This window comes from Zootoca vivipara, chromosome Z2 (genome assembly GCF_965207765.1).
Source record: "Zootoca vivipara chromosome Z2, rZooViv2.hap1.1, whole genome shotgun sequence".
Taxonomy (NCBI): Eukaryota; Metazoa; Chordata; class Lepidosauria; order Squamata; family Lacertidae; genus Zootoca; species Zootoca vivipara.
In genome coordinates, this window is record NC_142585.1 from 12,581,749 (window position 1) to 12,609,455 (window position 27,707).

Below are 27,707 nucleotides of genomic sequence, written 5' to 3' on the forward strand. Positions count from 1 at the left end.
CTTAGAATGACCAGCTGGAATGGAAACAGATTAGGGAGTGGATAAATCCAACAGATGTGGTATCTCAGCAGAGCCAAGTGAACCTGCTTCAGTAACTCTCAGTGCAGAGGCTCCACAGAATTATGGTATCCAGATAAGGCTCCCCATTATGGAAGGAGGGCAATAGGTAGTGCACACTGTACATGCAGAAGGTCCCAGTTTCAGCTTCCTGTGTTTCTTGTCTGAAGTCCAAGAAAGCCACTGCAAGTGAATACTGAGCTAAGTGGACCAATGGTTTCCTGGCTCAGACAGAGGTAGGTTCCCATATTCATTACCAGTACCCATCTCTCAGTGGTGGAGCACATGTTTTCATTGCAAAATGTCCCAGTTTCCAAACCTGTCATTTCCAGTCTGCTGCCTAAATGAACCCATGCATTGTGAGCTAAATGGGGCAGTGATCTGCCTCAGTCTAAAGCAATTTCCTATGCCCATTGGAGTCCAGAGGCATTCGAGGGAAATAAATATACAGTATATATAACTTACACGAAAATTTTTTTTAATTTTTTTAGAGTGCCAGGTCCTAAATAAAGGGTTTTTAAAAAGGATTCTTTAGCAAAAAAAACCAAACCGAGTCCAGTGTCAGCAGCAATGGACCCTTGAGGCATGGGACCAGGGACATATGAAGTGTGGGGCAGAGTGGGCGATCCGCCCCGGGTACCACTCGGGGGGGTGTGACAAGATGGCCCCTGCCTCCCACCAGCTGTAGAGCGGCTGAGGGCGCACGCAGTCAGTATGGGCGCCGCTCGTGTGCCATCCGTACAGCCACTGTGTGTGAGTGGCAGCCCATACAGACTGCGCATGTGCGGCATCCCATACGGAGTGCGCACGCACGACAGCCCATACGGTCGCCACATGTGCGCACTCCATACGGGATGCCGCACATGCACAGTCCATACGGACACTGCGCATGCGTCACCAAGTGGTTCGTCCCACCCCGGGTGCTGGAGAGGGTTCCTTCGCCACTGCATGGGGCCCCTGGCATTTGTCCTACCACATCAGGTGCTGACACCAGACTTGCTTGCTGTAAATCTTGCCCTCCACTAATGAAATCTCTTTCCCTGTCTCTCTACTGATATCTGAAAGGGCACTGCTGTGTTGAGATGATATTACACCACATCCTCTGCAATGAAGCACAGAGAGAATGCACATGCTTTGCTTGGCTCTTCAAACCAATGAAGTCGAGAACAAGTTTCTGAGAGCAATGGAGGTGCAAATTGAAAATTGATGAAGATCAGTAACCTAAATGAGGGTGGTTCTGATTATTTAAACTGAAGATTGAAGTCACTAAATGGTCTTGATTTGCACCCCACTCAAATCAATTCTTGTGCTTGCACTCAATCTTGATTTCAATCCATCCGTCCCAAAGGGTGCAGTTCAAGTCTTCATGCAGAAACCTTGAGCATTAAAGAATGAAAATACCATTAAGTTCCAGTGGCGATGTTTGCTATTAGGGAACAACTGCTAACAAAACATCTGCTACGCTACCACTTTCAGTTGCAGCTTGCCCTACACCCCACTGCTGGTGTTTTTTATAAAGAAAGGAACCTCCTCTGAGGCAATTTCCTAATTACCCCTGATAATTAGAAAACACATGTTGCAAAGCTCCTTTCTGCCTGCAGTAGCCACTAGTAATAATTTATTATTATTATTATTATTATTATTATTATTATTATTATTATTATTATTATTCCCGGCCTCCCCAGCAAACACTGAATATATAATGCATTAAAAAAAACACAGCTCAAAAACACAGTAAAATCAAAATAAAATTAAGTGGCCAACCCACGAATCATAGCCATGAAGGTAGGAATATTAAATATTCGCCAGGCCTGGTCACCCATGCTGGTCCCATATGGGCCAATAGAAAGGGCCAAGGGGGCCACTTACATACAGGGTTTCATGAAAAGAAGAGGGTCAGACTGGGCCTGGACCAAAGGCCTGGCAGAACAGCTCTGTCTTGCAAGCCCTGCAGAAAGATGTCAAATCCCGCAGGGCCCTGGTCTCTTGTGGCAGAGTGTTCCACCAGGCCGGGGCCACGGCCGAAAAGGCCCTGGCCCTGGTCGAGGCCAGTCTAACCTGCTTGAGGCCCGGGACCTCCAAAGTATTATTATTTGCAGACCATAAGGTCCTCTGCAGCGCATACCAGGAGAGGCACTCCCATAGGTACAAGGGTCCTAGATCGTATGGGGCAGGCATAGATAAACTCAGCCCTCCAGATGTTTTGGGACTACAACTCCCATCATACCTGACCATTGGTCCTGTTAGCTAGGGATGGTGGGAGTTGTAGTCCCAAAACATCTGGAGGGCCAAGTTTGCCTATGCCTGGTATAGGGTTTTAAAGGAATAACATTACTGTACTAGAACAAAGTATTGTGCTTTCTTCTTTGAAGAGCAACATATTTAACATTTTGTAGATGAAAACTGAAACACTTGCATTATTGAAGGGATGTGGAGCCTTTTTCAGTCCAAAGGCCACATTTCCTCATTGGCATCTTCCAGGGGTCATGTGTGCCAGTGATCGGTGGGGCCAGAAGCAAAGTAAGTGGAGCAATTAATGCAACTTTGGCCAGCAAGCTACATTCCATTCATCCCAAACTCATAGGTTTCTATACATATCATTCCATCCAGCCAAGTAAGAGGTGCTGGAGCGATGGGGTGAAACCCAGAGGTCTACCTGCCTTTTTTTTTTGTCTGCTGTATCCTGTATTCATTTTCCCAACAATGGCCTATCATGCAATGGCTTCTGAACATAGCTGCCAAGTTTTCCCTTTTCTCACGAGGAAGCCTATTCAGCATAATGGAAAATCCCTTTAAAAAAGGGATAACTTGGCAGCTATGCTTCTGAAACAAGAGGAGTTGATAAATTAACCACCAAAGTTTCTTTTTCTCTTTTTGAAACTCAGAAAGTTTTAGCATAGGGAATGAGAACCTTTGGCTCTCCATATGTTGCTGAACTACACCCCTCATCAGTCTTGGCCATTGTCCATGCTTACTGGGGCTGATGGGAATTGTAGTTTTGCCCTCAGTCTATGGAGGTGTCTGGTTCACCCTTCAAGGACTCAAGTTTTAGGTCAGAGATAGGCACGGGACTCAGCGATCTCTGTTGCATTACCTTTAGTCACCTTTCAGCCCTCTGTGAGCTTGAGTGTGGCTTTGTGAAGTGGGGAATCTCCTCCATTCATGGAAATTTCCAACACATTTCAGGGTCTAAAGCACACCTGTATAAGTAAACACATTATCCTGTTTTGTATTGTGGAGGGTGGGTGATTGCAGGGCGTACAACCAACAGAACAGAACAATCAGAAATACAGAACAGGATATTAACAGTAATCTTTGCTGTGACTATAGGGACAGATCCATACCATACATTTAAAGCACATGGCTTCTCCCTGCCCCCCCCCAAAAGAATTCTGGGAGCTTTAGTTTTTAAGGGTACTGGAGATTGTAGGTTTGTGAGGGGGGCCCTTGATTCTTTGGGGTTTGTCATGTGCTTTAAATGTGTATTGGAATGCATTTGAAATACATTGTAAGCATTCCCCCATGTTTTTCTCTGGAATCAGAGTATCAATGTTGGACTCCAGCCCCCATCATCCTCAGCCAGCATGGCCAATGGACAGGGATGGTGGGAGTTGTAGTCCAACAACATCTGGAGGACCACAGGTCCCCCACCTTTGTCTTAGAAGAAATACTGCTTCCATGATTCTAGCCTTAATAAATCTCAACAGAAGGGTTGTGATTAAATGGATGGCAAAAGGTAGTGAGAGAATTTGGTGTAGTCCCTGGAGTTATTCCAAGCCTGTAATATCTGCAAGCAAATAATTAGCCATTTTACATGTTTTTTCCCCACCTCCTCCTTTGAGGCAACTGTACTGTGGCTCACGGGCAACACTGACCTGGTTTCTTATCTTTCCCTTCCTCTTTTTGCACAGATATAAATATCATAGTGAGGCAATATTAAATAAACATCTTTTCTGCTTTGTATGTGAAATAAACAAGAAAAGAGAAGCATCCGATTCACAGGGTGAGGTGGGGAACTGAGAACACTAATACACTTCCCACTCAATTTGTATTGTACCCTATCTGCTTAACACCTTACCTTCTTGCTTTGAATGCTCCAGTTAAATATATAGAGGAGAATCTACTGCTGTAAGAATGTCCGGTGGAACACCCACAGAGTCTTAATGCTGGAGCCCAGACAATGCTTTATTTCATATACCTTGTTAATTCTAAAACTGTGCATAGGGGCTGAGCTATGGTCACAATCCCTCTCAAATTGCACATGGTGGGAAGGGTTCCGTCGAACTCTTCACAGTATGTCACTATTGCCATCCCTCTCCCACCATGCTGCCCCTGTGCTGAAGCTGTGCTAAACTGCTTATTTCAAAACTAAGACCAAAATGTTCCTCGAAGCATCCAGCAGTCCGCTTCCCACCCAATGGAGATCTAGTCCTTGCAGGACTGCAATGATCACACAGCATTGCATAAGAGGAATGCATCTAAGGATCTTCCTCCAAGCAAATGGGAGTGTTGTAGACTGTTCCATGGAGTTTGGGACCAGATATGTTCCTCTACAAAGAAACCAATTCTAGTGCTGTGCCAAAAATTCTCTAGTGGTTGTTGTTTTAGCTATTTCCCATCAATAAATGTGAAAATATATAGTATTTCACAAGAAGTTCTGGAAGGAGGATTATATGAAATATTACATGGGAAACTTAGAAAGGACATTGAGTTATGGTGTATTTATAAGTAATAGTGAAGATAATGGAATGTAAGACTAAGTGAGGAAGTGGGGAAATCTTCAGGCGTGGCTGAGGGAAGTCAAAAAATTGAATAAGATATGAATGTATGTAATGAGATATTTGGAAATTATATGCTACATATATATGTATATATGTATATATAACATTTCAAAGTTATCCAAGGGGCGAGAACATTTCCATGAAATACTCATGGGAGTGGTACTGTGTTTGTGTTATGCTTGCCTACCATTTGAGGGGGACAAGCAGGGGTGAAGGAAGGCGTCGTGACACATGGGGCGGGGCGCCGCTACGTAGGGCGCATGCGCTGTCCATAGCAACACCGCACATGCGGTGTACATAGCGGTTTGCCGCCACCACCTCTCCAGTGCTGTACGGATGGTGCCGGGTCCCTCTGCTCTCGGCTGCAGCTGTGAACAAAGGATCCTCCATTTGCGGCTGTAGTGGTGACGGAGGGATCCCGGCACCATCCATACGGTACTGGAGTGGCAGCGGCAAACCGCTATACAGCACATGTACTGTACATAGCGGTTTGCTGCCAGTGCTGGGATCCTCTGCTCATGGCTGCAGCCGCGAACGGAGGATCCTCCACATGTGGCTGCAGCAGCACAATGGCTGTTCACGCCGCTGCGAGCCCCCGTGGGGTGACTTATTGTCACCCCTGCAGACACGGCACCCAGGCGAACCGCCCCCCGCCCCCACCCTGTTGCGATGCCACTGGGGACAAGGGGTGTTTATGAGCACCCTTTATTTCATTCTGCCAATCATCTCACCCTGCAGCTTTCCTAGCTGCCCATGTTCTGATAAAAGGGAAACCAAGGGAAAACATCATGGGGTAATTATTTCCATAAGGTGGTTTTGTTTGAGGGTTTTTGAGATCAGGAAGCAGGGGTAGCCAGGGAGACTGCAGAGTGCTGAATAAAATATTTGCTGGGAACGAAAAGAAAAACATATACCACTTTCAACTATGAAGAACATAGTTATTGGACTGATTTGCATGTAGTATGCCAAGTTATCCATGGATTATTATTAATGCCATTGTAAACAGTGTATGTAAATTTCAGAGTACTTTTTGATGACCACTTCTTTAAAACAAAATTCAACTTCACGTAAATGTGCAGGCACAGAATTCCTGTTACAAAGTTGAATAGTGAAGGATGACATGTTCCCTGACAGAACTGGTAGGTTTTTGCTTTGGGGTGGTTGTTTTATTTCTGGTTTAAAATTATTAGCATATTCTAATGACAATATCAAGGTGGATTCAGAAATATATATTAAAGTTTAGCAAGAGGAGGTACATATTTATTCACTCTTGATGACTGGAGGTTAGGCATCAAGAATCTTTTGACGAAATAGGAAGACAATTCAGCCAGCCAAATATTTGACTTTTCTGGGACATTTATCTAAGACTTGCTAAGCTAACATACTCTTATAAATGTTGAATATGAATTTCCATTCGTGGCTTGATTAACATAATCTCCTGCGATTGTTTCTTCAAACGAATATTATTTATCATTATTTAAACTCAGCAGTTTCTGGACTTTTGTTCTCTCTTTTTAAGCGTTATTCAGCATTATTCAGGCTTGCGTAATGAAAACTTGATTCACTTTATCAGTAAGATTACTGCATGCATTTGAAATTACATTTATTACATTTTTATCATGCCCTTCCACCTTGGAGCTCAGGGTGGCACTTGCTCCCCACAGGAATCCTGTGTGGCAAGAAAACGTGGCAAGTCAGGTGAAGCAGGTGATCCTAGCTGGCCCCTAGATCTGGTGGGTTCCAGATGGTAGCTATGGGGCTGTATTCTTCAAGGTAATGGGTCTGGAGCCATGTTGTGATGGCGAGCAAGGGACGAGCAAGCCACTTGTCACCAACCACCTTTTTCTCCCTGCTCAGCAGGCTGTGAGGAGAGGGCTAGATTGTTCCTGCCAAAGATCTTGTGCCAATTGCTAGCAGAAGATCTTTCTCCCTCCCACATTCATTGCTCCATCCCTTTTGGCTTGTTTCCATGTTTCCCCAGTCCTGACCTCCTTTTCTCCTGCAAAACGTCACCCCAAAGGCACAGAAAATTAAGCTGCTCCTGTCAGCTGCCATTTGTTGTCTTTTCCCAGAATGCTTCACCCTGGCTACCATCACTCCCCACCCCTGGCAATGCTCCAGAATTATCCTGCATTGCTGAATGGGGGGGGGGCACCAAATAGCAGCTTCCAGAAATGGCTACAGATGTCTGCTCTGTCGCTGCCACCAAAAGCAAATAAAAAAAAATGGGGTTGGGGCTGGGGTTTTGTTTTGTTTATTTTTAAAAAATAAAAGTGGGTGCCACAACAAAACAAATGCAAATGAATAAGGCATGAAATGAACTAGACCAGCAGAAATGACTGGAATCCCAGTGCCGTGTGTGTGTGTGTGTGTGTGTGTGTGTGTGTGTGTGTGTGTGTGTAATCTTGCATACCCCTTCAGAGGGGGAGCAGGCTTTTGTCAACGGCAGAATGCCCTTCACAGCTAAGAGAGCCAATCTGGCTTGAGAGTCAAATAAATTAATTAACTCTTTGCAATTTTCTTGGAAATAGTTCCATAAGCCAAATGTACCTTTTGAGGGTGTTGAATGTGCTTCTGGCAATTGTGAAGCTGCCAGCAGCAGCAGCAGCAGCATCTCACCTCCAGCTGAGAGCCACCTGATTATAGGTTTGGGTATCCCTGCATCTAGGCACTCAACCCTCCTGGAACACAGATCAACCGTCTCACCCAGTGCATGAGGTTATCTGCTAACCTGGTAATTACTAACTGCAGGATTCCTAATTAGATCCCTTTTCCTTAAATAAATACATAAACATGGGCAGATGTGTTCATCTGCATCTTCAGTTAGGCACCAGCAGCTAAAGAGAGGGGGAATTTTTTTTACACATATACACAGAGAGGCGTGGGGAGAGAGAAATGCTTTTGATTTTGTGCATTCCAGATTGCTGGGCATATTTTTAAAACCTGGGGTATATTCAGTTCAGTTCACATTTAAAGATAAACCTACCTAACTCACACTTCAGAACAAATTTCTGAAATGATGTACGAACCGAAACACAGGCATCCTTCGAGATTCCCACGCCTTAAAGTTTTGCAATGCATTTCTCCAGGCAGGTAATGTTTACAAAAATGCATATACTAAGGGAAAGCATTGTATTTGTAAAAATAACATTTAAAAAAATCATTATATCTCTTTGCAAAAATGTGTATATTAGGCATAATTGCCTGAACACCCATTGAGGGGAGTGGGGTGGGCTGGAGAAGAAGAGCAGCTAGCTACAGAAGACGGATTTAAATTACTGGTGCCTTCTTGCACTAATGTGCTTGATGGCTGTCCTAAAGATTTTCATGCTTCCAAAGATATGCGCTAATATGGTCCACTGGATGCAAGCCCTTATCGGATCTATCATTTCTTCAGTTGCATTCACAACAGTGCTATCTGACCAAGCACAACTATATAAAAAATTCGTTCAGTCCTGCTAGACATGGAATTTTATGTAACTGAATGAGCTCTTCAGTGGAAAAAGTATTATTTTCCTCTTGCTGCTCAGCTTGCTTTTGAAAAGAGAGATTCTCACACACTTTTAGAGTGCTATTAAACTGGGCAAATAGGCCTCTTTTGTCTGTGTAGTGGTATTATCAGAGCAACAGTATCTGTCTAAAATTGTAGGCAAAATGTGTTTATTTTTTTCCCCTTTGACAGCGATATATCAGTTTTGTTTGCATTTGGGATAGAGGGAGGCATTGCACTTGCAGCAACCTACAGTTCTATGATTCCATGAGCAGGAGGTTTAGACCACACTTACAACTGCATTAAGGTGGTAAGAAAATAGTTCCTGGTGCAGAATCTATGACAGCCCTCCTGCATGACCAGAGCAGCCCTATACTTACTTACTCAGAAATTAGTTCCGTGACTGAGTCCCATTGATAATAAACCTGTGAGTCTTTAAAGTTCCACAAGAAGACTGGTGTTTTTGCAGCAACAGTGTAGCACAGCTGTCACAGAACCATACAGTTGGAATCGTACAGGGGGGCAGGTTCATCTAGTTCAGGCATCCCCAAACTTCAGCCCTCCCGATGTTTTGGACTACAATTCCATAGCTGCCAAGTTCTCCCTTTTTTAAAGGGAATTTTTTTTAAGGGAAATTCCCTTATGTTGAATAGGCTTCCTTGCGAGAAAAGGAAAAACATCTGGCGGGGTGCCTGATCTAGTTCAACCCCTGATGTGCCACAGTGGTCAGTGTTAGACTAGAAGAAGACCCAGGGTCAAATCCCCACTCCCAACACAAAGGCCATGGGGTGGGGTGTGCTTGGGCCAATCACTGTCTCTCAATCTAATCTATCTCACAGGGTTGTTACATGGATAGAGTGGAGCGGAATAGAGGCCCTGATCTCACTGGGGAAAAGTCAGTAATAGGAATATAATATATATATTTTTAAAAATGGCCACCCAGTGTCTCTCTCTATCTCTCTCCTTCACTAGAGATATTTAAGCAATCTCCTCGTGAAGCACTCTGTTCCATAGGCAAATAACTCTTGTTGTTAATGCATTTCACCCAATGTTTAGCTGAAATCACAATAGCTGATATTGCTTCATCCACACTACACATTGAAAGTACATTGAAAATACATGGCTTCACCCAAAGAATCCTGATAGAGTTACACCTCTAACAAACTACCAGGAGTTCTCGGGGGGGGGGGAGTCATGTGCTTTCAATGTGTCTTAAATGTGTGGAATGGATGTTGCCACTGATTACTCCGGTTTGCTTTGGTTCGCCTCCAGACTTGTCAGATCTTTGTACAGAAGCTGCCAGCAACTGAATCTGGACCTTAAGGATACAAAGGGTTTTGTTTTTTTTACCCCATAGGTAAAAGGTTTTTTTTTTTTTACCCCATGTGTCACCAACACGGGCACACATCCTTGGTGTCCTCAGGGTCCCATCTCCACAAAGAATTATTTGGGCAAAATAAGGCTTTTTTAATCTCCTTGGAGGGGGTGATTTGTGACTAAGGCTAAGGGAGAAATGTGTATTTAAAGTCAAATCTATCAAATCTGCACATTTTTGAAACAGAGACATAGCTATATCCTTGTAAAAAATTGTGATGAAGCTCTCAAAAAACATATCTATCAGGAGAATATGTACGCAAAAATGAAGATAATTGTTAAAGAAAATCACTAAAATTAATTGTATTCAGGCAAATTGCTTTAAAAATGTGTACATTGGTCAAAACTGCATATAAAAATGTGTTTGTTGGGAGAAATTCATACTAAAATGCTGGTGGTTCATGTGCATTTTTTTTTAAAAAAATCTGCAAATTGCTGCAATGTGTGAAGAACTGAATTTAAGACTGGTAAAATGAGAAAGCTGAGAGGATCTAAACAGACTTCCATCCCTGCTTGTGGCATGCATGTTTCTCCAGTTTGCAAACATGCCATTTGGCCCCCAAAGGCCGGTGACCTAGCTTTAACCACTGACCTATGCCTCCCCAAGAATCTTGTCTCTGAAATTTTGGAAAGTATGAGTGCATACAACAGCTGTGTGGCAGTGAAGCAAGACTCCAGGTATATTGGCAGGTTCCCTTAGGGACGAGATGTACAATATTAAACACTCCTTAAGCAAAAGCAATAAAAGGCCAATTTTTTCCCCACTTAGCTTTAAAAACCAGCATAAATTTCCCTTTAATTGCACTTGGAGTTTTCAATTATAAGAATGTCTCATTTGTAAGCTGTCTGCTAACCCAAGCCTTGTACCTGCTCGTTCTATAGCATGTAGCAGAATCGTAATGCTGCCTCAGACATCACAGCCATCTTTGTAAAATATGATGTTAAGGAAGGCTGAGTTCATTGTACCATACATATGTAAATGCCTCTCTTTCAGTGGTCTCAGGGGAGAGGGGAAGCCAGACCGTATTCCCAAGCACAGCATGTATTAATTGTACGGCAATAAAGTGCACACGTACAAACTCAAGAACGTTCAAGAAGCATTAAGCAACCAAAGTCAGGACATCATTAAGGGAACCAGAAAGCCCTGCTCAGAAGTTATATTTAAAAGATGCTGCATTGGGAACTGCCTGGACTGAAGCTCATTTACAAAGGGCAGACAACCCAACCTGTAAACCAGGTAATGTGAGGAGTAATTTTCAGCCCAAGGCCTACATTTCCTTCTGGGTGGCCTTTTGAGGACCACTGGCCAGAAGCAGAAGTGGACAGAGCAACAAATATAAAAGTTACCTTTGCATAGTAAGCTGGCTTCTACACACTGATGTGAGCCCAACTGGTGTGTGGCTTGGGGAAGAGTTTCACAGGCTGGACAAAGAGCCATTGTTGGCATCCATCTGTTTCAAGAGACAACGGAGTGCACCTCCAGAGTCAAATCGTTGGAGAATTATAGTGCCTGCTGTGGATGAAGAAACCGGTAACTCAGAGCTGCTGCCTCCCATGTTGTTTTTGCTGTGTTAGCAGCACCAAAGTGACCTTCCACAGTGCACAAGCCTGGGCAGTCAAAACCCCCCTCTTAGCCTCACTGATGTGGCCCAAAGCAATGCATTTGCCACCAGTTTGGCTGCAGAAGTTGCTGGAAGGAGGCAAACATGACACCATCCAACCATTTTAGGAACTCCACTCCAGATTTGTTTAGGGTTTACTCCTTCACCTTTTCTTCTTCCAAAGATATCCTGCAAGGCAGCAGAGGTTTATGATCAGAGTTTTTCTTTTCCTAGTTGGGTTCCCTTCCCAGGCTGATGAACCGATCTGCCCCTCACTTACCTCCGCAGCACATGCAGAAACTACCTTCTTAACGGTTGGACCCACTATGGGTCTCATCCGCTCAATCCACTGGAGCCTGTCTTTGCATGCAGGGGAAGTCACTAACTCACTGAGAGTTTGAGACCCATTGGCCACCCTCACCTGGTTTAGCCAGCCAGTCAGAGGCCATAGAGAGCAGCAGCATACCACTTCAGATTCTCATGGCTTCCCAAAAAGAAACTTGGGAAATGTAGTTTGTTAAAAGTGTTGAGAGTTATGAGGAAGCATCCCTCCATTCCCCTAATAGAGCTACAATTCCCTGTGTTCCCTGAAAAGAGGGTCTGAGTGTTACACTACTCTGAAAACTGTAGCTCTGGAAGTGGAATAACAACTCTCAGTACCCTTAAGAACCTACACTTCCCAGGATTCTTTGGGGGAAGCTATGACTGTTTAAAATGGTATGGCACTGCTTGCAGAATAAAGTGCAGATGAGACCTGTTAAATCCACCCACGGCCCTGGACTGAATCCCTATCATTAGTAAATAATGGCTTCTTAAATGAAGTCAGGGGACATTGCCCTCCTGCTATAAGAGACCATAGCAAGATTGCAGCCCCTCCCCCCTAAAAAAAAAGCTTCCATGCAGATAGCCTTCAAGAATGAGATTATTCTCCCCAGCTGTTCCACAATTAGCTCTCAGCAGTTTGCTCAAATTCAGTCTACGTCCCAGCCACAGTTGTTCACAAGGAATGAATGGTCCACTTGCAAGCGTAAATTTCCCACTGTGCTGCTCTTTGTTCGTTTTATGCTGCCTCCCTGCTCTGCTGAAGCTGTTAAATGAGTCGATATTACCTTAATATGAGCTCTAAAGGTGTTATTTAATGCCATTACATTCTCCATTTTAAAAAAAGAAAGAAATGCACTACATGAACGGGGGGGGGGGGGGACGACCGCACACCTCTGAATACCAGTAAAACCACGTCTACATTACTTGCCTTGAGATAATTGCCACAATATTTTAATTGCCATTTTCTCCTTATGTAGAGCTCAGTCTGTGCTAGTTATTGGACAGACCGCACCTCCCAATCAATTCCAGTACTGCTCCGTGCCACCTTGGAAATCTGATAATGTCAAACAGAAGCTACTTCATGTAATATAAGGCTCCACCGGTACTATACATTCAAAGCAGTATCATACCGCTTGAAACAGTTATGGTCTCCCCCAAATAATCCTGGGAGCTGGAGTTTGTTACACCTTCCACTGAACATACAAAGATCAATGCTGGGGTGGAAAACATGATCCTCACAATTTCAGTGAGCATATTTTGAAGGTGTGAACATGACTTTTCAAGTTGTCCTTTGGGCTGCTGATTAGGCCAGGGATGGGGAAACTCAAATGTGCCCCCCCCAAGGTCTATCTGGCCCTTGGAAGCCTTCCCTGGGCTATGCCTTTTCCCTAGCCACATTTCCTCTCCCTAGGTCTTGACCCTTACCAGCCCTACTTTTCACTCTCCAGTTTTTCCCAACCTGGAAGGTGGCCTTGAACTTGACTGGATGGAGGTTAAAGAGGGGTGTACATGTGTCTGTACTGCACTTTTACTGCTCTGCCCACCTTTCCATCTCTGGCATGTGATTCCTGGAAGGTTGCGCAGAATAGATTCCCTCCGCAACATCAAGCTGATTGCATCATGAGGTCATCTAAAGGAAGTTACGCTGGTTTGTTGGTGTGTGAGTGTGTGGGTGTGGGTGTACCTGGTCTATGGCAGCAGGATGAATGGACTTGAAAATTGTCAAGGCACGTGTTAAATGTTTCATGAACAATCTCTATGTCTTGGCAACTCTGCTAAATCCAGAGGGTTACTACAAGCAGGAGGGAAATTACAACTGGATTTCTATTGTTCACAGAATGCTCGCAGGTCATTAATTTTACTGGGTTATAAACACTGCAGCTGTTTCCAGATGAAGCAGGAGATTTCTTTCCTTCTTTGTTTTTAAATCAATTTGTCCCCACTTTCTGTTTTTAAGTCTTCTTTCCCCCTTTTCTTTCCCCAGGATTTTCCATTCTTCAGGCAATTATGGAAGCCGCCGTGCAAAATAATTGGCAAGTGACTGCCCGATCCGTGGGAAGCATAAAAGATGTTCAGGAGTTCAAGGCAATCATTGAGGAAATGGACAAGCGGCAGGAGAAAAGATACTTGATTGACTGCGAGGTTGAAAGAATAAACACCATTTTGGAACAGGTAGGTGATGGGCAAAGAACTTCCCTTTTTGTAATGGGCATATCATTGTGCAACAGTTTTATGCATAATGCACATTGCACTCCACCTTACCGGATGTGTGAATTGAAGGATTGGGCTGCCTGCTGTTGTTACCAAGCATTGTGAGCCATCCTGTATTGGGCCTGCAGCACCACTGTTGCCTATTCAGAAGAAAATTATGTTGGAGAGAGAGATTTGGGAGAGATTTGGGAGAGGCGCGGGTGGCGCTGTGGGTTAAACCACAGAGCCTAGGGCTTGCCGATCAGAAGGTCAGCGGTTCAAATCCCTGCGACGGGGTGAGCTCCCGTTGCTCGGTCCCAGCTCCTGCCAACCTACATAGCTGCCAAGTTTTCCCTTTTCTCGCGAGGAAGCCTATTCAGCATAATGGAAAATCCCTTTTAAAAAGGGATAACTTGGCAGCTATGCCAACCTAGCAGTTCGAAAGCACGTCAAAGTGCAAGTAGATAAATAAGTACTGCTACAGCGGGAAGGTAAATGGCGTTTCCGTGTGCTGCTCTGGTTCGCCAGAAGTGGCTTTGTCATGCTGGCCACATGACCTGGAAGCTGTACGCCGGCTCACTCGGCCAATAATGCAAGATGAGTGCTGCAACCCCAGAGTCAGTCACAACTGGACCTAATGGTCAGGGGTCCCTTTACCTTTACCTACTCTCCAAAAGCAGAGTTAAGCACAATGTTATTGTTCCAAGCACATTAAAACTTTGTTAGATTTATATTGGCTCTTATCCACCTTTAAACAAACATTCACCACAAAAATATCTAGGCCAGAATAAATCACAGAAACTTACCTTTGCAGATAAGTGACTGTTTTACTCATAGGGTTTCTAGAAGTTGCATCAAATGAGTCTCCATCTGCTGGCAGTAAAATAAAGATAAAAAATATTCCAGATGACTTAAAAATAAATGTACTTGGTTTTCTTACCAAAAGGATCATATACTATTTGGGTTAGCAAACATACAGGGTTTTACAGAGATTCAATTCATTTACATGCAGCATTTGCTGAGTTCGGAGAACAAACAAAAAGGGGGGGAAATAAGGAGGCAAAAGCTGCTGGGAGCAAGCAAAGCAGTACTCGCTGGCAACATGAGCTCATGGCTCACTTTAACCCCTTTTTTACATGCAAGGGTGAATCAGTAACAATTTACTGCACCATCACTTTTTGTTCATTCATTATTTAAAGCATGTTTACCTTGATCTTCAGACAAAAAGCCCTATTCCTTTTTTCCTAGCAATGGCTTTTGCAGCCTGGCATGATGGTGGAGTGATGTAGTGCTGGCGTTCTGACCTTGGGGGTGATTCCTATCCCATGTGGCTGTGCTGACAGCTGAGCAAAACTCATGAGACCCTAATTATCACCCAATATGGGCTCTCAGGGACAGGCCTCCACTGCAGAGAGTGAAGACTTCACTCCCATGGGAAGCTGCTTTATACTTAGACTATTAATCCATCTGGTTCAATGTTGTCTTCAATGAGTGGCAGCTGCTCTCCTGGATTTCAGGGAAACCTTACCTTGAAATACTGGGGAATGAAGATACAAAGCATGTTCTAATACTGAGCTATGGTCCTTTCCCAACTGTGCCCTGTTGTGACAACACAGCTCTCATAATTCTGCATTTGAGATCATTATTTCTAAATAGGGTTGTTAGAGAGGGCTGTTTGTTTGTTTGTTTGTTTGTTTGTTTGTAGGTTGGGGAAAGAGCTAGCAGAATATGCACTGGACTGTTTTTAAAGCTTGATCTGTGGCAATTTGGAATACAATAAAATCATTGGATTAAAAGTGCACCATATGATAGATTATGAACCACCAGGGTTGTCCTCCTGCACTTTCTGTGAAATGTCATCAGTGCTCATGGCGCTATCTAAATAATATATGAAGAATTCAATTTATTGAATCAAGTATTCGACTTTACAGCTTGGAATTTAATGGAAAGTCACAACTGCAGCCGAACTGTAAATTTGTTTACTAGGAAATCAGTATCACTAAGTTCAGCAGGGCTTTCATTCCTGGGAAGCATGCTTAGGTTTGTTGCCTAAAATTTCACAGAGCATTAGCATATTTTCCTGAGCAAATTTTCCATTATTGACTGATGGCAAACTAGCCTCCCCGCTATAAGCAATTCGGGAGAAGCGCTGAAGATGTGAATTGGTTCCGACAGCATTCAGCTCCAATCAAGCTGTGTGTTGAATCTGCATGGGTAACTGGGGAGCTTGGGTCATACATATCCTGCTGCTTTTGAACTTAGCAGGAACATTGCAAGAGAGCCATGATGTTGAATTGCATTGCAAAAAGCTAAGCTTTTTGGTGATGATTGGGAATTACCCATAAACATCCTTGGTTGTATTTTTTTATCTGATTTACACTGAAGATCCTATTGGTTCATCTTCTGATCCTTTCATACAGATGTAGCAGAACTGCAGGTTTCTCAACCTGAAAGACCTGGAATAGGATCCTTTCCAAACAATGGTACTGATCCCTGGCATTACTGGGAATCTGAACTAACAGTTATGAATTTAGCTCACACATGCTACATAGAACCCCAAAAGGGTTTGGCGGTTTGATAGTAGGGATGGGGAATAATTATGATTTAGTTCATATTGAAAGACTAACCTACTTAATTCTCACTTTCCGAAAAAGTACACAGAAACACAGCCATCTTTTAAAATTCTTACTCCTCTGAAAGTTGGGATGCAGTTCTTTAATCAAGTAAAGTGTACAAAAGGGAAAATGGAAATTGGGACAGAAGTGCTATCATTTTGATTCATAAAACTAATGCAATAAATCACATGTCTGAATGCACCGAGGAAAAACTAAAATTATATTGAGAAGAGGGAGCAGACTTTCACTCTATTGCTCTAGAAGGCAAGATCAGAAGCAGTCGGTTTCTAACTACTGTGGACCAGGAAAAAGACCTTGGGGTCTTATTGGATGGCTCCATGAAGATGTCAACCCTGTGTGTAGCAGCTGTGAAAAATGGGTGGCAGCTGTTGGAAAAAGTGCATTCTAGGGATCATTAGGAAAGGGGTTGAAAATGAAATTGTCATTGTCATAAGGTCATTATGCACATGTATTGTAAGCCTGCACTTGGAATACTATGTACAGTTCTGGAGAAGATGAACAGGGAGAAGTCTGTGATAATACTAAAACTGATAAATCCAATGAAACTGAATGTTGAAAGATTCAAGACAAAACGAATGAAACTACTGTGGAACCTTGGTTTTTTAATGCAATCCATTCCAGAAGACTGTTCAAGTTCCGAAACATTCAAAAACCAAGAACTCAATATGGAAGCCTCAAAACGGAAAAATTAACACGAAAAACTCAATACGGAAGCATTCAAAAAGAGAAGCATTTAGGTGGAAACAAGGGACCCAGGTGGCGCTGTGGTTAAACCACTGAGCCTAGGGCTTGCTGATCAGAAGGTCAGCGGTTCGAATCCCTGTGACGGGGTGAGCTCCCGTTGCTTGGTCCCAGCTCCTGCCCACCTAGCAGTTTGAAAGCACATCAAAATGGAAGTAGATAAATAGGAACCGCTACAGCGGGAAGGTAAACGGCGTTTCCATGTGCTGCTCTGGTTTGCCCGAAGCGGCTTTGTCATGCTGGCCACATGACCTGGAAGCTGTACGCCGGCTCCCTTGGCCAATAATGCGAGATGAGCGTGCAACCCCAGAGTCGGTCACGACTGGACCTAATGGTCAGGGGTCCCTTTACCTTTACCTTTACCTATGGTGGAAACAGCTACCAATGGCATGATGACTATATGCTACTTCCAGGATCAGAGACACCATATTATTGCTTCACTGTCGAATGCAGTATACGCCTGGATCCCAGCTGTTGGGAAGGGTGCTGTTACACTTAGGCACTGATTGCACGCTTCCTAGAGGCATCACTCCCTCTAATAGCAAACTTGTGATGAGTACCAAAAGGACTGGTGTCAAAGCAGGGCTAGGAGGAAACAAGAGCTGTCTCCAATCAGGTGCCATCAAGATATTTAGAACTATTAAATTCGCTCCCACCAGAAGTAGCAATGGCCACCAATGTGGATGGCTTTAAAGGGTCTTTAGACAAATTCATGATGGACAAGACTGTCAATGGTTACTAGCCATTCAGGCTGTGCTCTGTGTCCACTGTCAGAGGCAGTATGTCTCTGAACACCAGTTGCAGGGAAACACACTCAGGCCCTGCTTGCAAGCTTCCCAGTGGCATGTGATCAGCCACAGTGAGAATAGGATGCTGGTCTGTGTGCGATTTTGGCCTTGCCTAGAAAGGTTCTGTCCTTAATAGCCAGGATGCTGCTGCTACTCCACTGCTGCCAGTATGCTTCCAAGCACAATTCAAAGTGTTGGTGCTGACCCTTTGAACCCTAAGCAGCCTCAGCCCAGTATACCTGAAGGAGCACCTTCACCCCCATTGTTCAGCCCAGACACTGAGGTCCAGCACCGAGAACCTTCTGGAGGTTCCCTCCTTGCGAGAAGTGAGGTTATGGGGAACCAAGCAGAGGGCCTTCTTGGTAGTGGTGTCCACCCTGTGGAACACCCTTCCATCTGATGTCAAATAAATAAACAACTATCTGATGTTTAGAAGACATCTGAAGGCAACCCTGTTTAGGGAAGTTTCTAATAACTGATGTTTTAATGTATTTTTAATCTTTTGTTGGAAGCCAGCCAGATGGGCAGGGTATAAATAATAATTTATTATTATTATTATTATTATTATTATTATTATTATTATTATTATTATTATATCTTCCACCTGATGTGCTCAACTCATTCTGCCTAGTGGCAGCAATCTGCCCTAAGATCTGCCCTTGCTTTCCCAGACAGGATTGATCTACCCCTGGGTTTACTTGCTGTGTGGTTTACATTTTCTTTCTTTGAAAGTGTTTGCTTCCTTATTTCCAGCTCAACTCCTTATCACCACACAAGGTAAATAAATAAATAAGACAATCTCAGGGAAATTTTAAACACTTCTTAGATCTCTGCATAGGGATAGTCAAGGGGAAAGGAGAGGTCCTTTCTTCTTGGCAACTGTGTTTGGCTGATAATGCAGCACTGTGGGGTGGGATTACTCTGGATTTGCATATTTTGGATTGTCTTTTTCCGTTAAGCTTAGAAGAGAATTTACCCAGCCAAAGGAAAGGAAAGCAAGCAAAAGAATTGAAATGAATTATATATGCCGTTGGTGCTTTTCGCTTTCTCTGGAGAATGAGTTTAGCATGTGCTTTCACACATTCTTGATCACTATGGCACCATTTCTTAGACATTTAAAATGGGAGGTTCATTTCACTCTTATGTCTTGAAGATTTTATTTTTTTATTTTTTTAAAAGCTAGAATTAGCCATTGTGTGAGTCAAGCCCAGAATGCCTTATTTGGATGCAGACCAAGGTAGGTCCCAAATCAATGTAAGACGAAGTCCAGCATAGCTAACTTGAATTCCTTTGGTTTCAGCCCACAACTCCTTCAGAGGCATAATGGGAGAAGTCTTCTCTGAGAGTGGTTCATTTTGCATGGTGTGGAAACAGTGGGCAGGGAGAGTTTTCTCCTCCCTATCTCATTAGCACTAGAACTTGGATTCACCCAATGAAACTAATTGGTGATTGAGTCAGGACAAACAAAGGGAGTCACTTCACCCAGTGCCTAACTCGTTTATGAGATGTGCTGCCACAAAAAGAGGTGGTGACAATCACTTGGATTTGAAGGCGTTAAAGGAGGACATGACACACTCATTGCTACTTTTAAAACAGTGAAGGGGGGACTGTAAAGGACATTTTCTAATGAATGTAGTAGATGGAGCATAACAATATGTCATAGGGCCCTGAGTAACAACAGTTAGTATGTGAATGTGGATAGAATGAAGGAGCATATTCCTGTCTTATACTGAGTCAGATACTTGGTTCTTTACCCTCAATACTGTCCACATTCAGCCTGGAGCCTCTCTTGGTTTTAACTGGAGTTTTCAGGAACTGAACCTGGCATCTTCTGCATACAAAGCAAGTGCTCTATCACTGAGCTATGGCCCTTCCCAGTCACGTCCCGCATCTCCTCCAAAAGAAAATATAGAAACTGTGATTTAACAGGTACAGGCAGGTGCCAGAAAAAATAGAGGCAGGCCCTGGTAGATATGGACAGTTGAGATATAAGGCTGCAAACGAGAATGCTCCTGTGAAATATAAGCAGTGCTGTTTGCATTTACATCAGTTATAGTCTGGAAGGCTACCCCCAGTCTGCACATATGGGACTTGTGCAGCCCTACGTGGAGATGATGGGGAATGAAACTGAAACTTTCTGCATGCAAAGATGTTACTCTAGCACTGAGCTTCAGCCCCGTCCCCTGCTTCACAGGCACACCACTGTTTTCACCTGTGAAACATTGCATGGCAATGGCAGACTCCAGGCTTTAAAATTTCAGTGCTGCCCTGTGCAGTGCCACCTCTTACCTTTTGTTTTTCATCATTGTTGCAGCACCCAATGCAAGCAAACTGGACACAAAATGCTGCAACATGGAAAAACAGCAGGAAAAAAACCCATACCCAAAATTGTGTGGGTATGTGCTTCCCTCATCAGCCACCCCATCAGTTAAAAATGGGTTCCTGCATCAGCCACTACTGTGCTTGCTCACAGAGAGAAGCTCTTACTGTCTCCCCTCCGTTCAGAGTGGAAGGGAAGGTCGTTGTCCAATCCTAGCTTCCAATAAAATGTTGGCATTTTTTAGGGGAAGGGAAGACAAAAAATGGCCAAGCAGGAAACTGTTTCCTGTGCATTGTGGGCTTTTGAAGGGATATGTACTGAAGTAGTGGTGGGCACACTGGCACAGATGCTACATTGAGCACCCCTGCTGTAAGCCTAAAAAAACTCAGTGGTTCCATGCAAGCAAATCCTGTGTTCCAGTCCTAACATTTACATCTTTGTTCAGCTTAAAATGAAAGATCATACATGTTGTTCTCTTTGTAGGCATTACCTTAATTTCTGCATCTGTCTCTCAACTCAAGCATTGGGGTGGAAACTTCACTCGCAAGTAGAGTCACTCCTTAATTAGTTTCCAAGGCAACCTCTGGAAAAAAGAGGAACTTGGTTAAACTGAGTAGGAGAAAGCAGATGAAAACATGGCAATGTCAAATGATAAGATAATGCCCTAAGAATCGGCTTTTTGCAAGTAGCTCGGTAGATGGAGCGTTTGCTCCATGTGCAAAAGATCCCAAGTTCAATCCCCAGCATCTGCAAGAATGATTTCAGAAGATCCCTGATTGAAAATCGGAACAGCCTCTACCAATCAGTATTGACAGTACTGAGCTAGCTGAACCAATGACCTGACTCAGTAGAAAGCAGCTTCCTATTCTGCAATAGCTCTTCCTTCCAATGAATGTGTCCAGAACAAAGAGGTGAAAATCTCCTCCTGCCTTTGTCCCACTTGGTTCTTGTGTTACACTTCATATAGTTCTAGGTTCTCCTATGTAGAAAAAGTGACGCATGAATTACATGTGAGCAAATGCAAAGCTACCAACCCCCCACCCCCAACTGCTTCCTTGCAAGTAAATCTGCCAGTGGGTAAAACCCCCAACCATTACATGTTATGGTTCAGGTTTTTCCAAGGAGCAATCTTCCATTTACTTTATCTATTAAATGTATTTGTATTCCACTCACAGTTTGTTCCGGTGCCTCTGGGTAACCTACATAGCCTGCTTTCCTTATATTGTCACATCAACTTTTTGAGGTAGATTAGGACGAGAGTGAGTGAGTTGCTCAAGGGCTCCCAGTGAAAGATGTCAACTACATAAATTAACTCTGCCCCCTTAACAGCAGGTGGGCATATAAAAATTAAAATTAAGTAGACAGGGATTTTTTTCTGGTACTGAGGAAGAGTAATAGGGAAAGTTCCCCAGGAACTAGCCAAAGTATTCTGAACTGTCACCCTTTCCAAGTAAGATGCAATCACATATCAGCAAAATCAGGTTGCATAATTTTAATTGATTGGGAAGTTTTACACAACAAGCCTGCTTCCTCCAAAAGGTTGGTATTTTTAAGCTAAAGAATAGGAGAAATGTGCTGAAAAATGTGGGATAGCGCTTGCTTTGGCTCCATGTCATTGAACATGTCTGCAAACAAATCAGAAGGAATGTTTATGAAATAGCTTGCAATATCTAATCTCCTGCACAAACAAAACAAGAGAAATGCTCAATAAATGGGTCATCAGGAAGTGCCCTGACATGAAAACTCTCTATCATTTTACATCCTACTTGCTGCTCCTAGAGAAGTTGTAAGTTAGGTTTCCTAAAACCACAGCTGGGCAGAATGCTATTATCTCAGAAATAACATTTTTGGAAATAGTGCTGCCTTAGATGAATCCCATTCTTGATCAATTCCCCAGGGTTATATTAAGTTTGCCCAGCTGATCTCATCCTCTGTTATAGCCTTCACCATCCTGGTTCACCCCTGGAGTTTTGGACTACAACTCCCATCAACCCCAAGCAGCATGACCAATTGTCGGGGATGATGGGAGTCCTGTCCAAATCATTGTGCAGGAACCAGATTGGGGGAGTCTGCTCTAATTGTCTCAAAAACAACAACACGGGAGTGCCTAGAAAGCCTAGCATACAGAAAAATCTTCTTTAAATGCCTTGATTTCAATGTGAATGTTAAATGCACATTTTGGCTATTTGCTACCCTGTTTCTCATATTTTAAGACATACCCATAAAATAAGCCATAGCAGGATTTTTAAGCATTCAAGGAATATAAGACATACCCCGAAAATAAGACATAGTGATAGGCGCAGCAGCAATGCCGGCCGCGGCAGGAGGAGAAGGAAAAAAATAAGACATCCCTTGAAAATAAGCCATATTGTGTTTTTTTGAGGAAAAAATAAATATAAGACATGTCTTATAATATGAGAAACACGGTAGATGTCACCGTTAGCGCTGCAGTCATAAAAGAAGAGCAGCCTATTCGTTTTTAAAAATAAAATAATGAACTAAAACAAAAAATGGTAGACCACACAGAAGGTTCTAGTGAAAACAAAGAAAGAAAGAAAAAAGACTGTAATCAGACTATGCTTCTTTGGGTGCATCTTACAACCATTTTCAGTAACCCATAAAAACTGCTGTCTGTCCATTGGAATAGTACCTCATTGTATGGTGCTTCTGCAGAATGAGAAAAATGCATTGGAGCAGGTCGATCTCTCATTGCCACCCCTGCTTAAGAGGCATATTTCTATGAGTTGTCACTTACTGCAAAACCCATGAAAATCTTTAGCAATGCCATGTGTCATCTTCAATATTTTATCTGGTGGAGAAATATAATGGGCTCAGGAATATCTGAAATGTCACCTTTGGAAGCGGCAAATAGAAAAAAGAAAACACGGCAGCAAATGGTTTAACCCTCATTTTAAAAGATAAGCATGGATCATTAGGCATTGATAGATCTGGGGAGCTGAACGCAATGCATTCACCATGTCTATCCTATATCCCTCAGTAAAACTATTGTTGAGACAGTTCCAAGGCTGGCACTAGGCCCTCAGAACAGGAGGGACCTCCATGCCCCACTTTCCCTGGCCGACCCCATCATATCTGCTTTTCTTCCTTTCTATTCTAGAAAATTGTGTGAATGATACAGTTCTCTGTAGTCCTGGTGGTTTTTCAGCATCACCCACCCTCCAAATACCCCAATGTTTTCCATACCACTTAACAGCAACAAACACACTTCCATCATATCAGAGGCCCATCTTTGTCCCAGGAATTCCCAGTGTGTTGAGGGAAAACAAAGATGGTGGCTGGGAAGCTTCTGAGATGAGAGTTCAATGTCTGTTACTGAGCATCAGCAAGGGAAGGGAGGATGAAAAGCCATAAGGGCTGCAGAGCAATTAGACTCTACCACCAAATTTCCATAACCAGGTGATTAAAAAAAAAGCTCTTTCTTTCCTCTTAAAACACCCCATAAACTTGAGAGGATGATCTGGGTTCCACTGAGTTCCACTGGGCACCATTGCTGGCACCAGCATTGTACAGTTATATAACATACCTACAAGTTGGAAATTATGAAATTCATCCAAGGGCAGGGGAGAGAGCAGATCAGTTCTGTATGCCACTAGATTTCTTATGAAGTACAGTGGTACCTAGGTTTACCAATTTAATCCGTTCCGGAAGTCCGTTCTTAAACCGAAGCATTCTTAAACCAAGGAGTGCTTTCCCATAGCAGCGGGGGACTCAATTTACAAATGGAACAAACTCAACAGGAAGCAAAACACGTTCTGCTTCCAAGGCAAAGTTCACAAAACCAAAACACCTACTTCCGGGTTCGCAGCATTCTTAATCCAAGTTCATAAACTAAGCTGTTCTTAAACCAAGGTACCACTGTATTAATTTCTTAAGGGTTAATGTTTCCTAGTTCTGCTGGATTGTTTCCTATTTCTGCTGGATCTCTCAGCGACCTTTGACACCATAGACCATAACATCCTTCTGGACCGTCTAGAGGGGCTGGGAGCTGGGGGGCACTGTCATACCGTGGTTCTGCTCCTTCCTCCTGCGCCGTGTTCAGAAAGTGGTGTTGGGGGATGAGTGTTCAGACCCCTGGGCACTCACTTGTGGGGTGCCTCAGGGTTCCGTTCTCTCCCCCATACTTTTTAATATCTATATGAAGCCACTGGGAGAGATCATCAGGGGGTTGGGGCTGGGTGTTCATCAGTATGCAGATGACACCCAGCTCTACCTTTCTTTTAAATCAGAACCAGTGAAGGCGGTGAAGGTCCTGTGTGAGTGCCTGGAGGCGGTTGGAGGATGGAAGGCGGCTAATGGATTGAAGTTGAATCCTGACAAGACAGAAGTACTGTTTTGGGGGGACAGGAGGCGGGCAGGTGTGGAGGATTCCCTGGTCTTGAATGGGGTAACTGTGCCCCTGAAGGACCAGGTGCGCAACCTGGGAGTCATTTTGGACTCACAGCTGTCAATGGAGGCACAGGTTAATTCTGTGTCCAGGGCGGCTGTCTACCAGCTCCATCTGGTACGCAGGTTGAGACCCTACCTGCCCGCAGACTGTCTCGCCAGAGTGGTGCACGCTCTGGTTAAGTCTCGCTTGGACTACTGCAATGCGCTCTACCTTTGAAGGTGACCCGGAAACTACAATTAATCCAGAATGCGGCAGCTAGACTGGTGACTGGGAGTGGCCGCCCAGTACGTTTCCGAGCACAATTCAAAGTGTTGGTACTGACGTTTAAAGCCCTAAACAGCCTTGGTCCTGTAAACCCGAAGGAGCGCCTCCACCCCCACCATTCAGCCCAGACACTGAGATCCAGCACCGAGGGCCTTCTGGCGGTTCCCTCATTGCGAGAAGTGAGGTTACAGGGAACCAGACAGAGGGCCTTCTAGGTAGTGGCACCCGCCCTGTGGAACGCCCTCCCAGCAGATGTCAAGGCAATAAGTAACTATTCTACTTTCAGAAGACAGCTGAAGGCGGCCCTGTTTAGGGAAGTTTTTAATGTTTGATGCTGTACTGTTTTTAATATTCGTTTGGAAGCCGCCCAGAGTGGCTGGGGAAACCCAGCCAGATGGGCGGGGTATAAATAATAAATTGTTGTTGTTGTTGTTGTTGTTGTTATCATCATCATCATCATCATTATAAAGAAAAAGGCTTCTGTTGTTGTTTACCTGCCTGTCTTGCACAATCAAAATAAATAAGCTGGCTAAGCTAAGGAGCTGAACAAAGATTCTCTGCTCTCATTGTAACAATTCTGTCAGTTTTCCCTCTAGGTTGCTAGACTCAAAAAAATGTATACACAGTTGAAAAGATTTATATGTTCTGCTTCTGTATTTCTGCTTTGTGGAAAGGCATTATCAAATTCATTTGCTCCTGTAGGGCCAACGCCAGTGTGGCTGATTGGTTCTGATAAGCTTGCCTCTCTTTCCATTCAGATTGCTGCAATGTTTTCACAGGCTTACATGCCGTTAGCTCTAGGCTAGGAAGATGTGCTGAATTCTAAAAGTACTATTAGGGCCTAATTAAGTCATTTTCCCTCTAACGAGCTTCGATTTCACCACATATATAAAACAAAACCTGATAACTTTCTTCTGGAAATGCTGCTATTTTCTCAAGCAGGGATTTGGCCGCTGCTGCACAGTGATCTTAGAACCACATGGTGCTTTCAGACTCTCTGCAGGAAATCTATTAGATTTCACAGAAGCTACACAGAGTGTCAGGTGCCCTGTGCCATGGACACAGCAAGGCAGGGCTGGGTAGGGCAACATCAGAGCAATGAACTGAACAGACGTGGTGGAATAAGGAGGAAGTTTCAGGGTGCAGTTTCAGGGTGCCAGGGGTGCCAACTTGAATAAAATATTGGGGGGACCCAGGTGAGAACCCGCCCTGCACAATCAATCACAAGATGCAGCAGGCACACACCATTTGAATGGCAGGGTCCATCAATTGAGGGGGAGCCCTGAAATATTTTCTTGGGGGGCTGAAACGACCTCATCCCCAAGAGGTTGGCTCCAATGCTACCAGTAATGTATGGTGAGGCACCCAGCATGCCTGGTCCCTTCCTCATTATTGGGAGTGCCTTTTAAGTCAATCAACCCTTTTTAAAAGAGAAAAAAGGATTCTGTTCTCTGTAAGTTGTTATTGGTTTGGTTGACACCAACCATCTTGTTCTACCTAATCACTTTGCTTTACTGACTTCGAAACTTGCAGAGTGTGTATGCAACGGTTGCCATATTTCAAACATATTTCAAATCATATTTCATTGCCATGATCCTACACTTTGTCGGCGGGAAACTCCCCACCGGAGTAGAAATCATATATTGAACAGATGGAAAGCTCTTCAATCTGAACAGGCTGAAAGCAAAAAAGTAAGGTTACCATAACTTCCGTCATAGAGCTTCAGTATGCTGATGACAACGTAGTGTGCGCATGCTCAGAGGATGACCTCCAAACCATCCTAAATATCTTTGCAGAAGCTTATGAAAAGCTTGGCCTATCACTCAACATCCAAAAAACCAAAGTGCAGCACCACAAATCCAACTCAGTGGTGTAACGTTGGAAAATGTAGATCACTTCTCCTACCTGGCTGTTACCTTTCCACAAGGGCCAACATTGATGCCGAAATCCAGCATCACCTGAGCTATGCGAGTGTGGCTTTCTCCCGAATGAAGTGCAGAGTATTTGAGGACCGGGACATTCGCAGGGAAACCACAAAGCTATTGTACTACCATGCTTGTGAAACATGGACCACTTAAAAATGGAAAGCGTAATGCTGGTGGTCAACAAAAGAGGTTGTACTACCAACCTTACTACAGTGGTACCTCACAAGGCGAATGCCTCGCGCAATGAAAAACTCGCAAGACAAAAGTGTTTTGCGGTGTTTTTGGTGACTCGCAAGATGAAGTTTTCTATGGCCGTGCTTCGCAAGATGATTTTTTTTCCCAGGGTTTTTTGTTTTTGTTTTGTTTTGTTTGCCACAGCAAACCGCGCTTCACAAGACAACATTATTGCAAGATGAAGCGACTCGCAGAACAAATTAATTTTGTCTTGCGAGGCACCACTGTATATGCTTGTGAAACATGGACCACTTATAAATGCCATCTCCAACTCCTCGAAAGATTCCATCAACGGTGTCTCCGAAAAATTTTACACATCACTTGGGAAGACAGGCGAACTAATATCAGTGTACCGGAAGAAGCAAAGATCACCAGTGTTGAAGCAATGATTCTTCAACATCAACTTCGTTGGACTGGTCATGTTGTGCGGATGCCTGATGATCATCTTCCAAAGCAACTACTCTATTCCAAACTTAAAAATGGAAAGCGTAATGCTGGTGGCCAACAAAAGAGGTTTAAAGACTGTCTCAAGGCAAATCTTTACAAATGTAGTATAAACACTGACAACTGGGAA

General features: G+C 43.7%; 1 protein-coding gene across 2 annotated transcripts in view; it reads left to right on the forward strand.

The window, feature by feature from the left end:
* GRIA3 (glutamate ionotropic receptor AMPA type subunit 3) overlaps positions 1-27,707 on the forward strand; it is a 191,337-nt gene that overhangs the window by 74,344 nt on the left and 89,286 nt on the right. For both annotated transcript variants that reach the window (XM_035112435.3, XM_088664497.1), the window contains exon 4: positions 13,612-13,799. In XM_035112435.3, the coding sequence (XP_034968326.1) occupies positions 13,612-13,799 (188 nt within the window). The remainder of the gene's footprint in view (positions 1-13,611; positions 13,800-27,707) is intronic.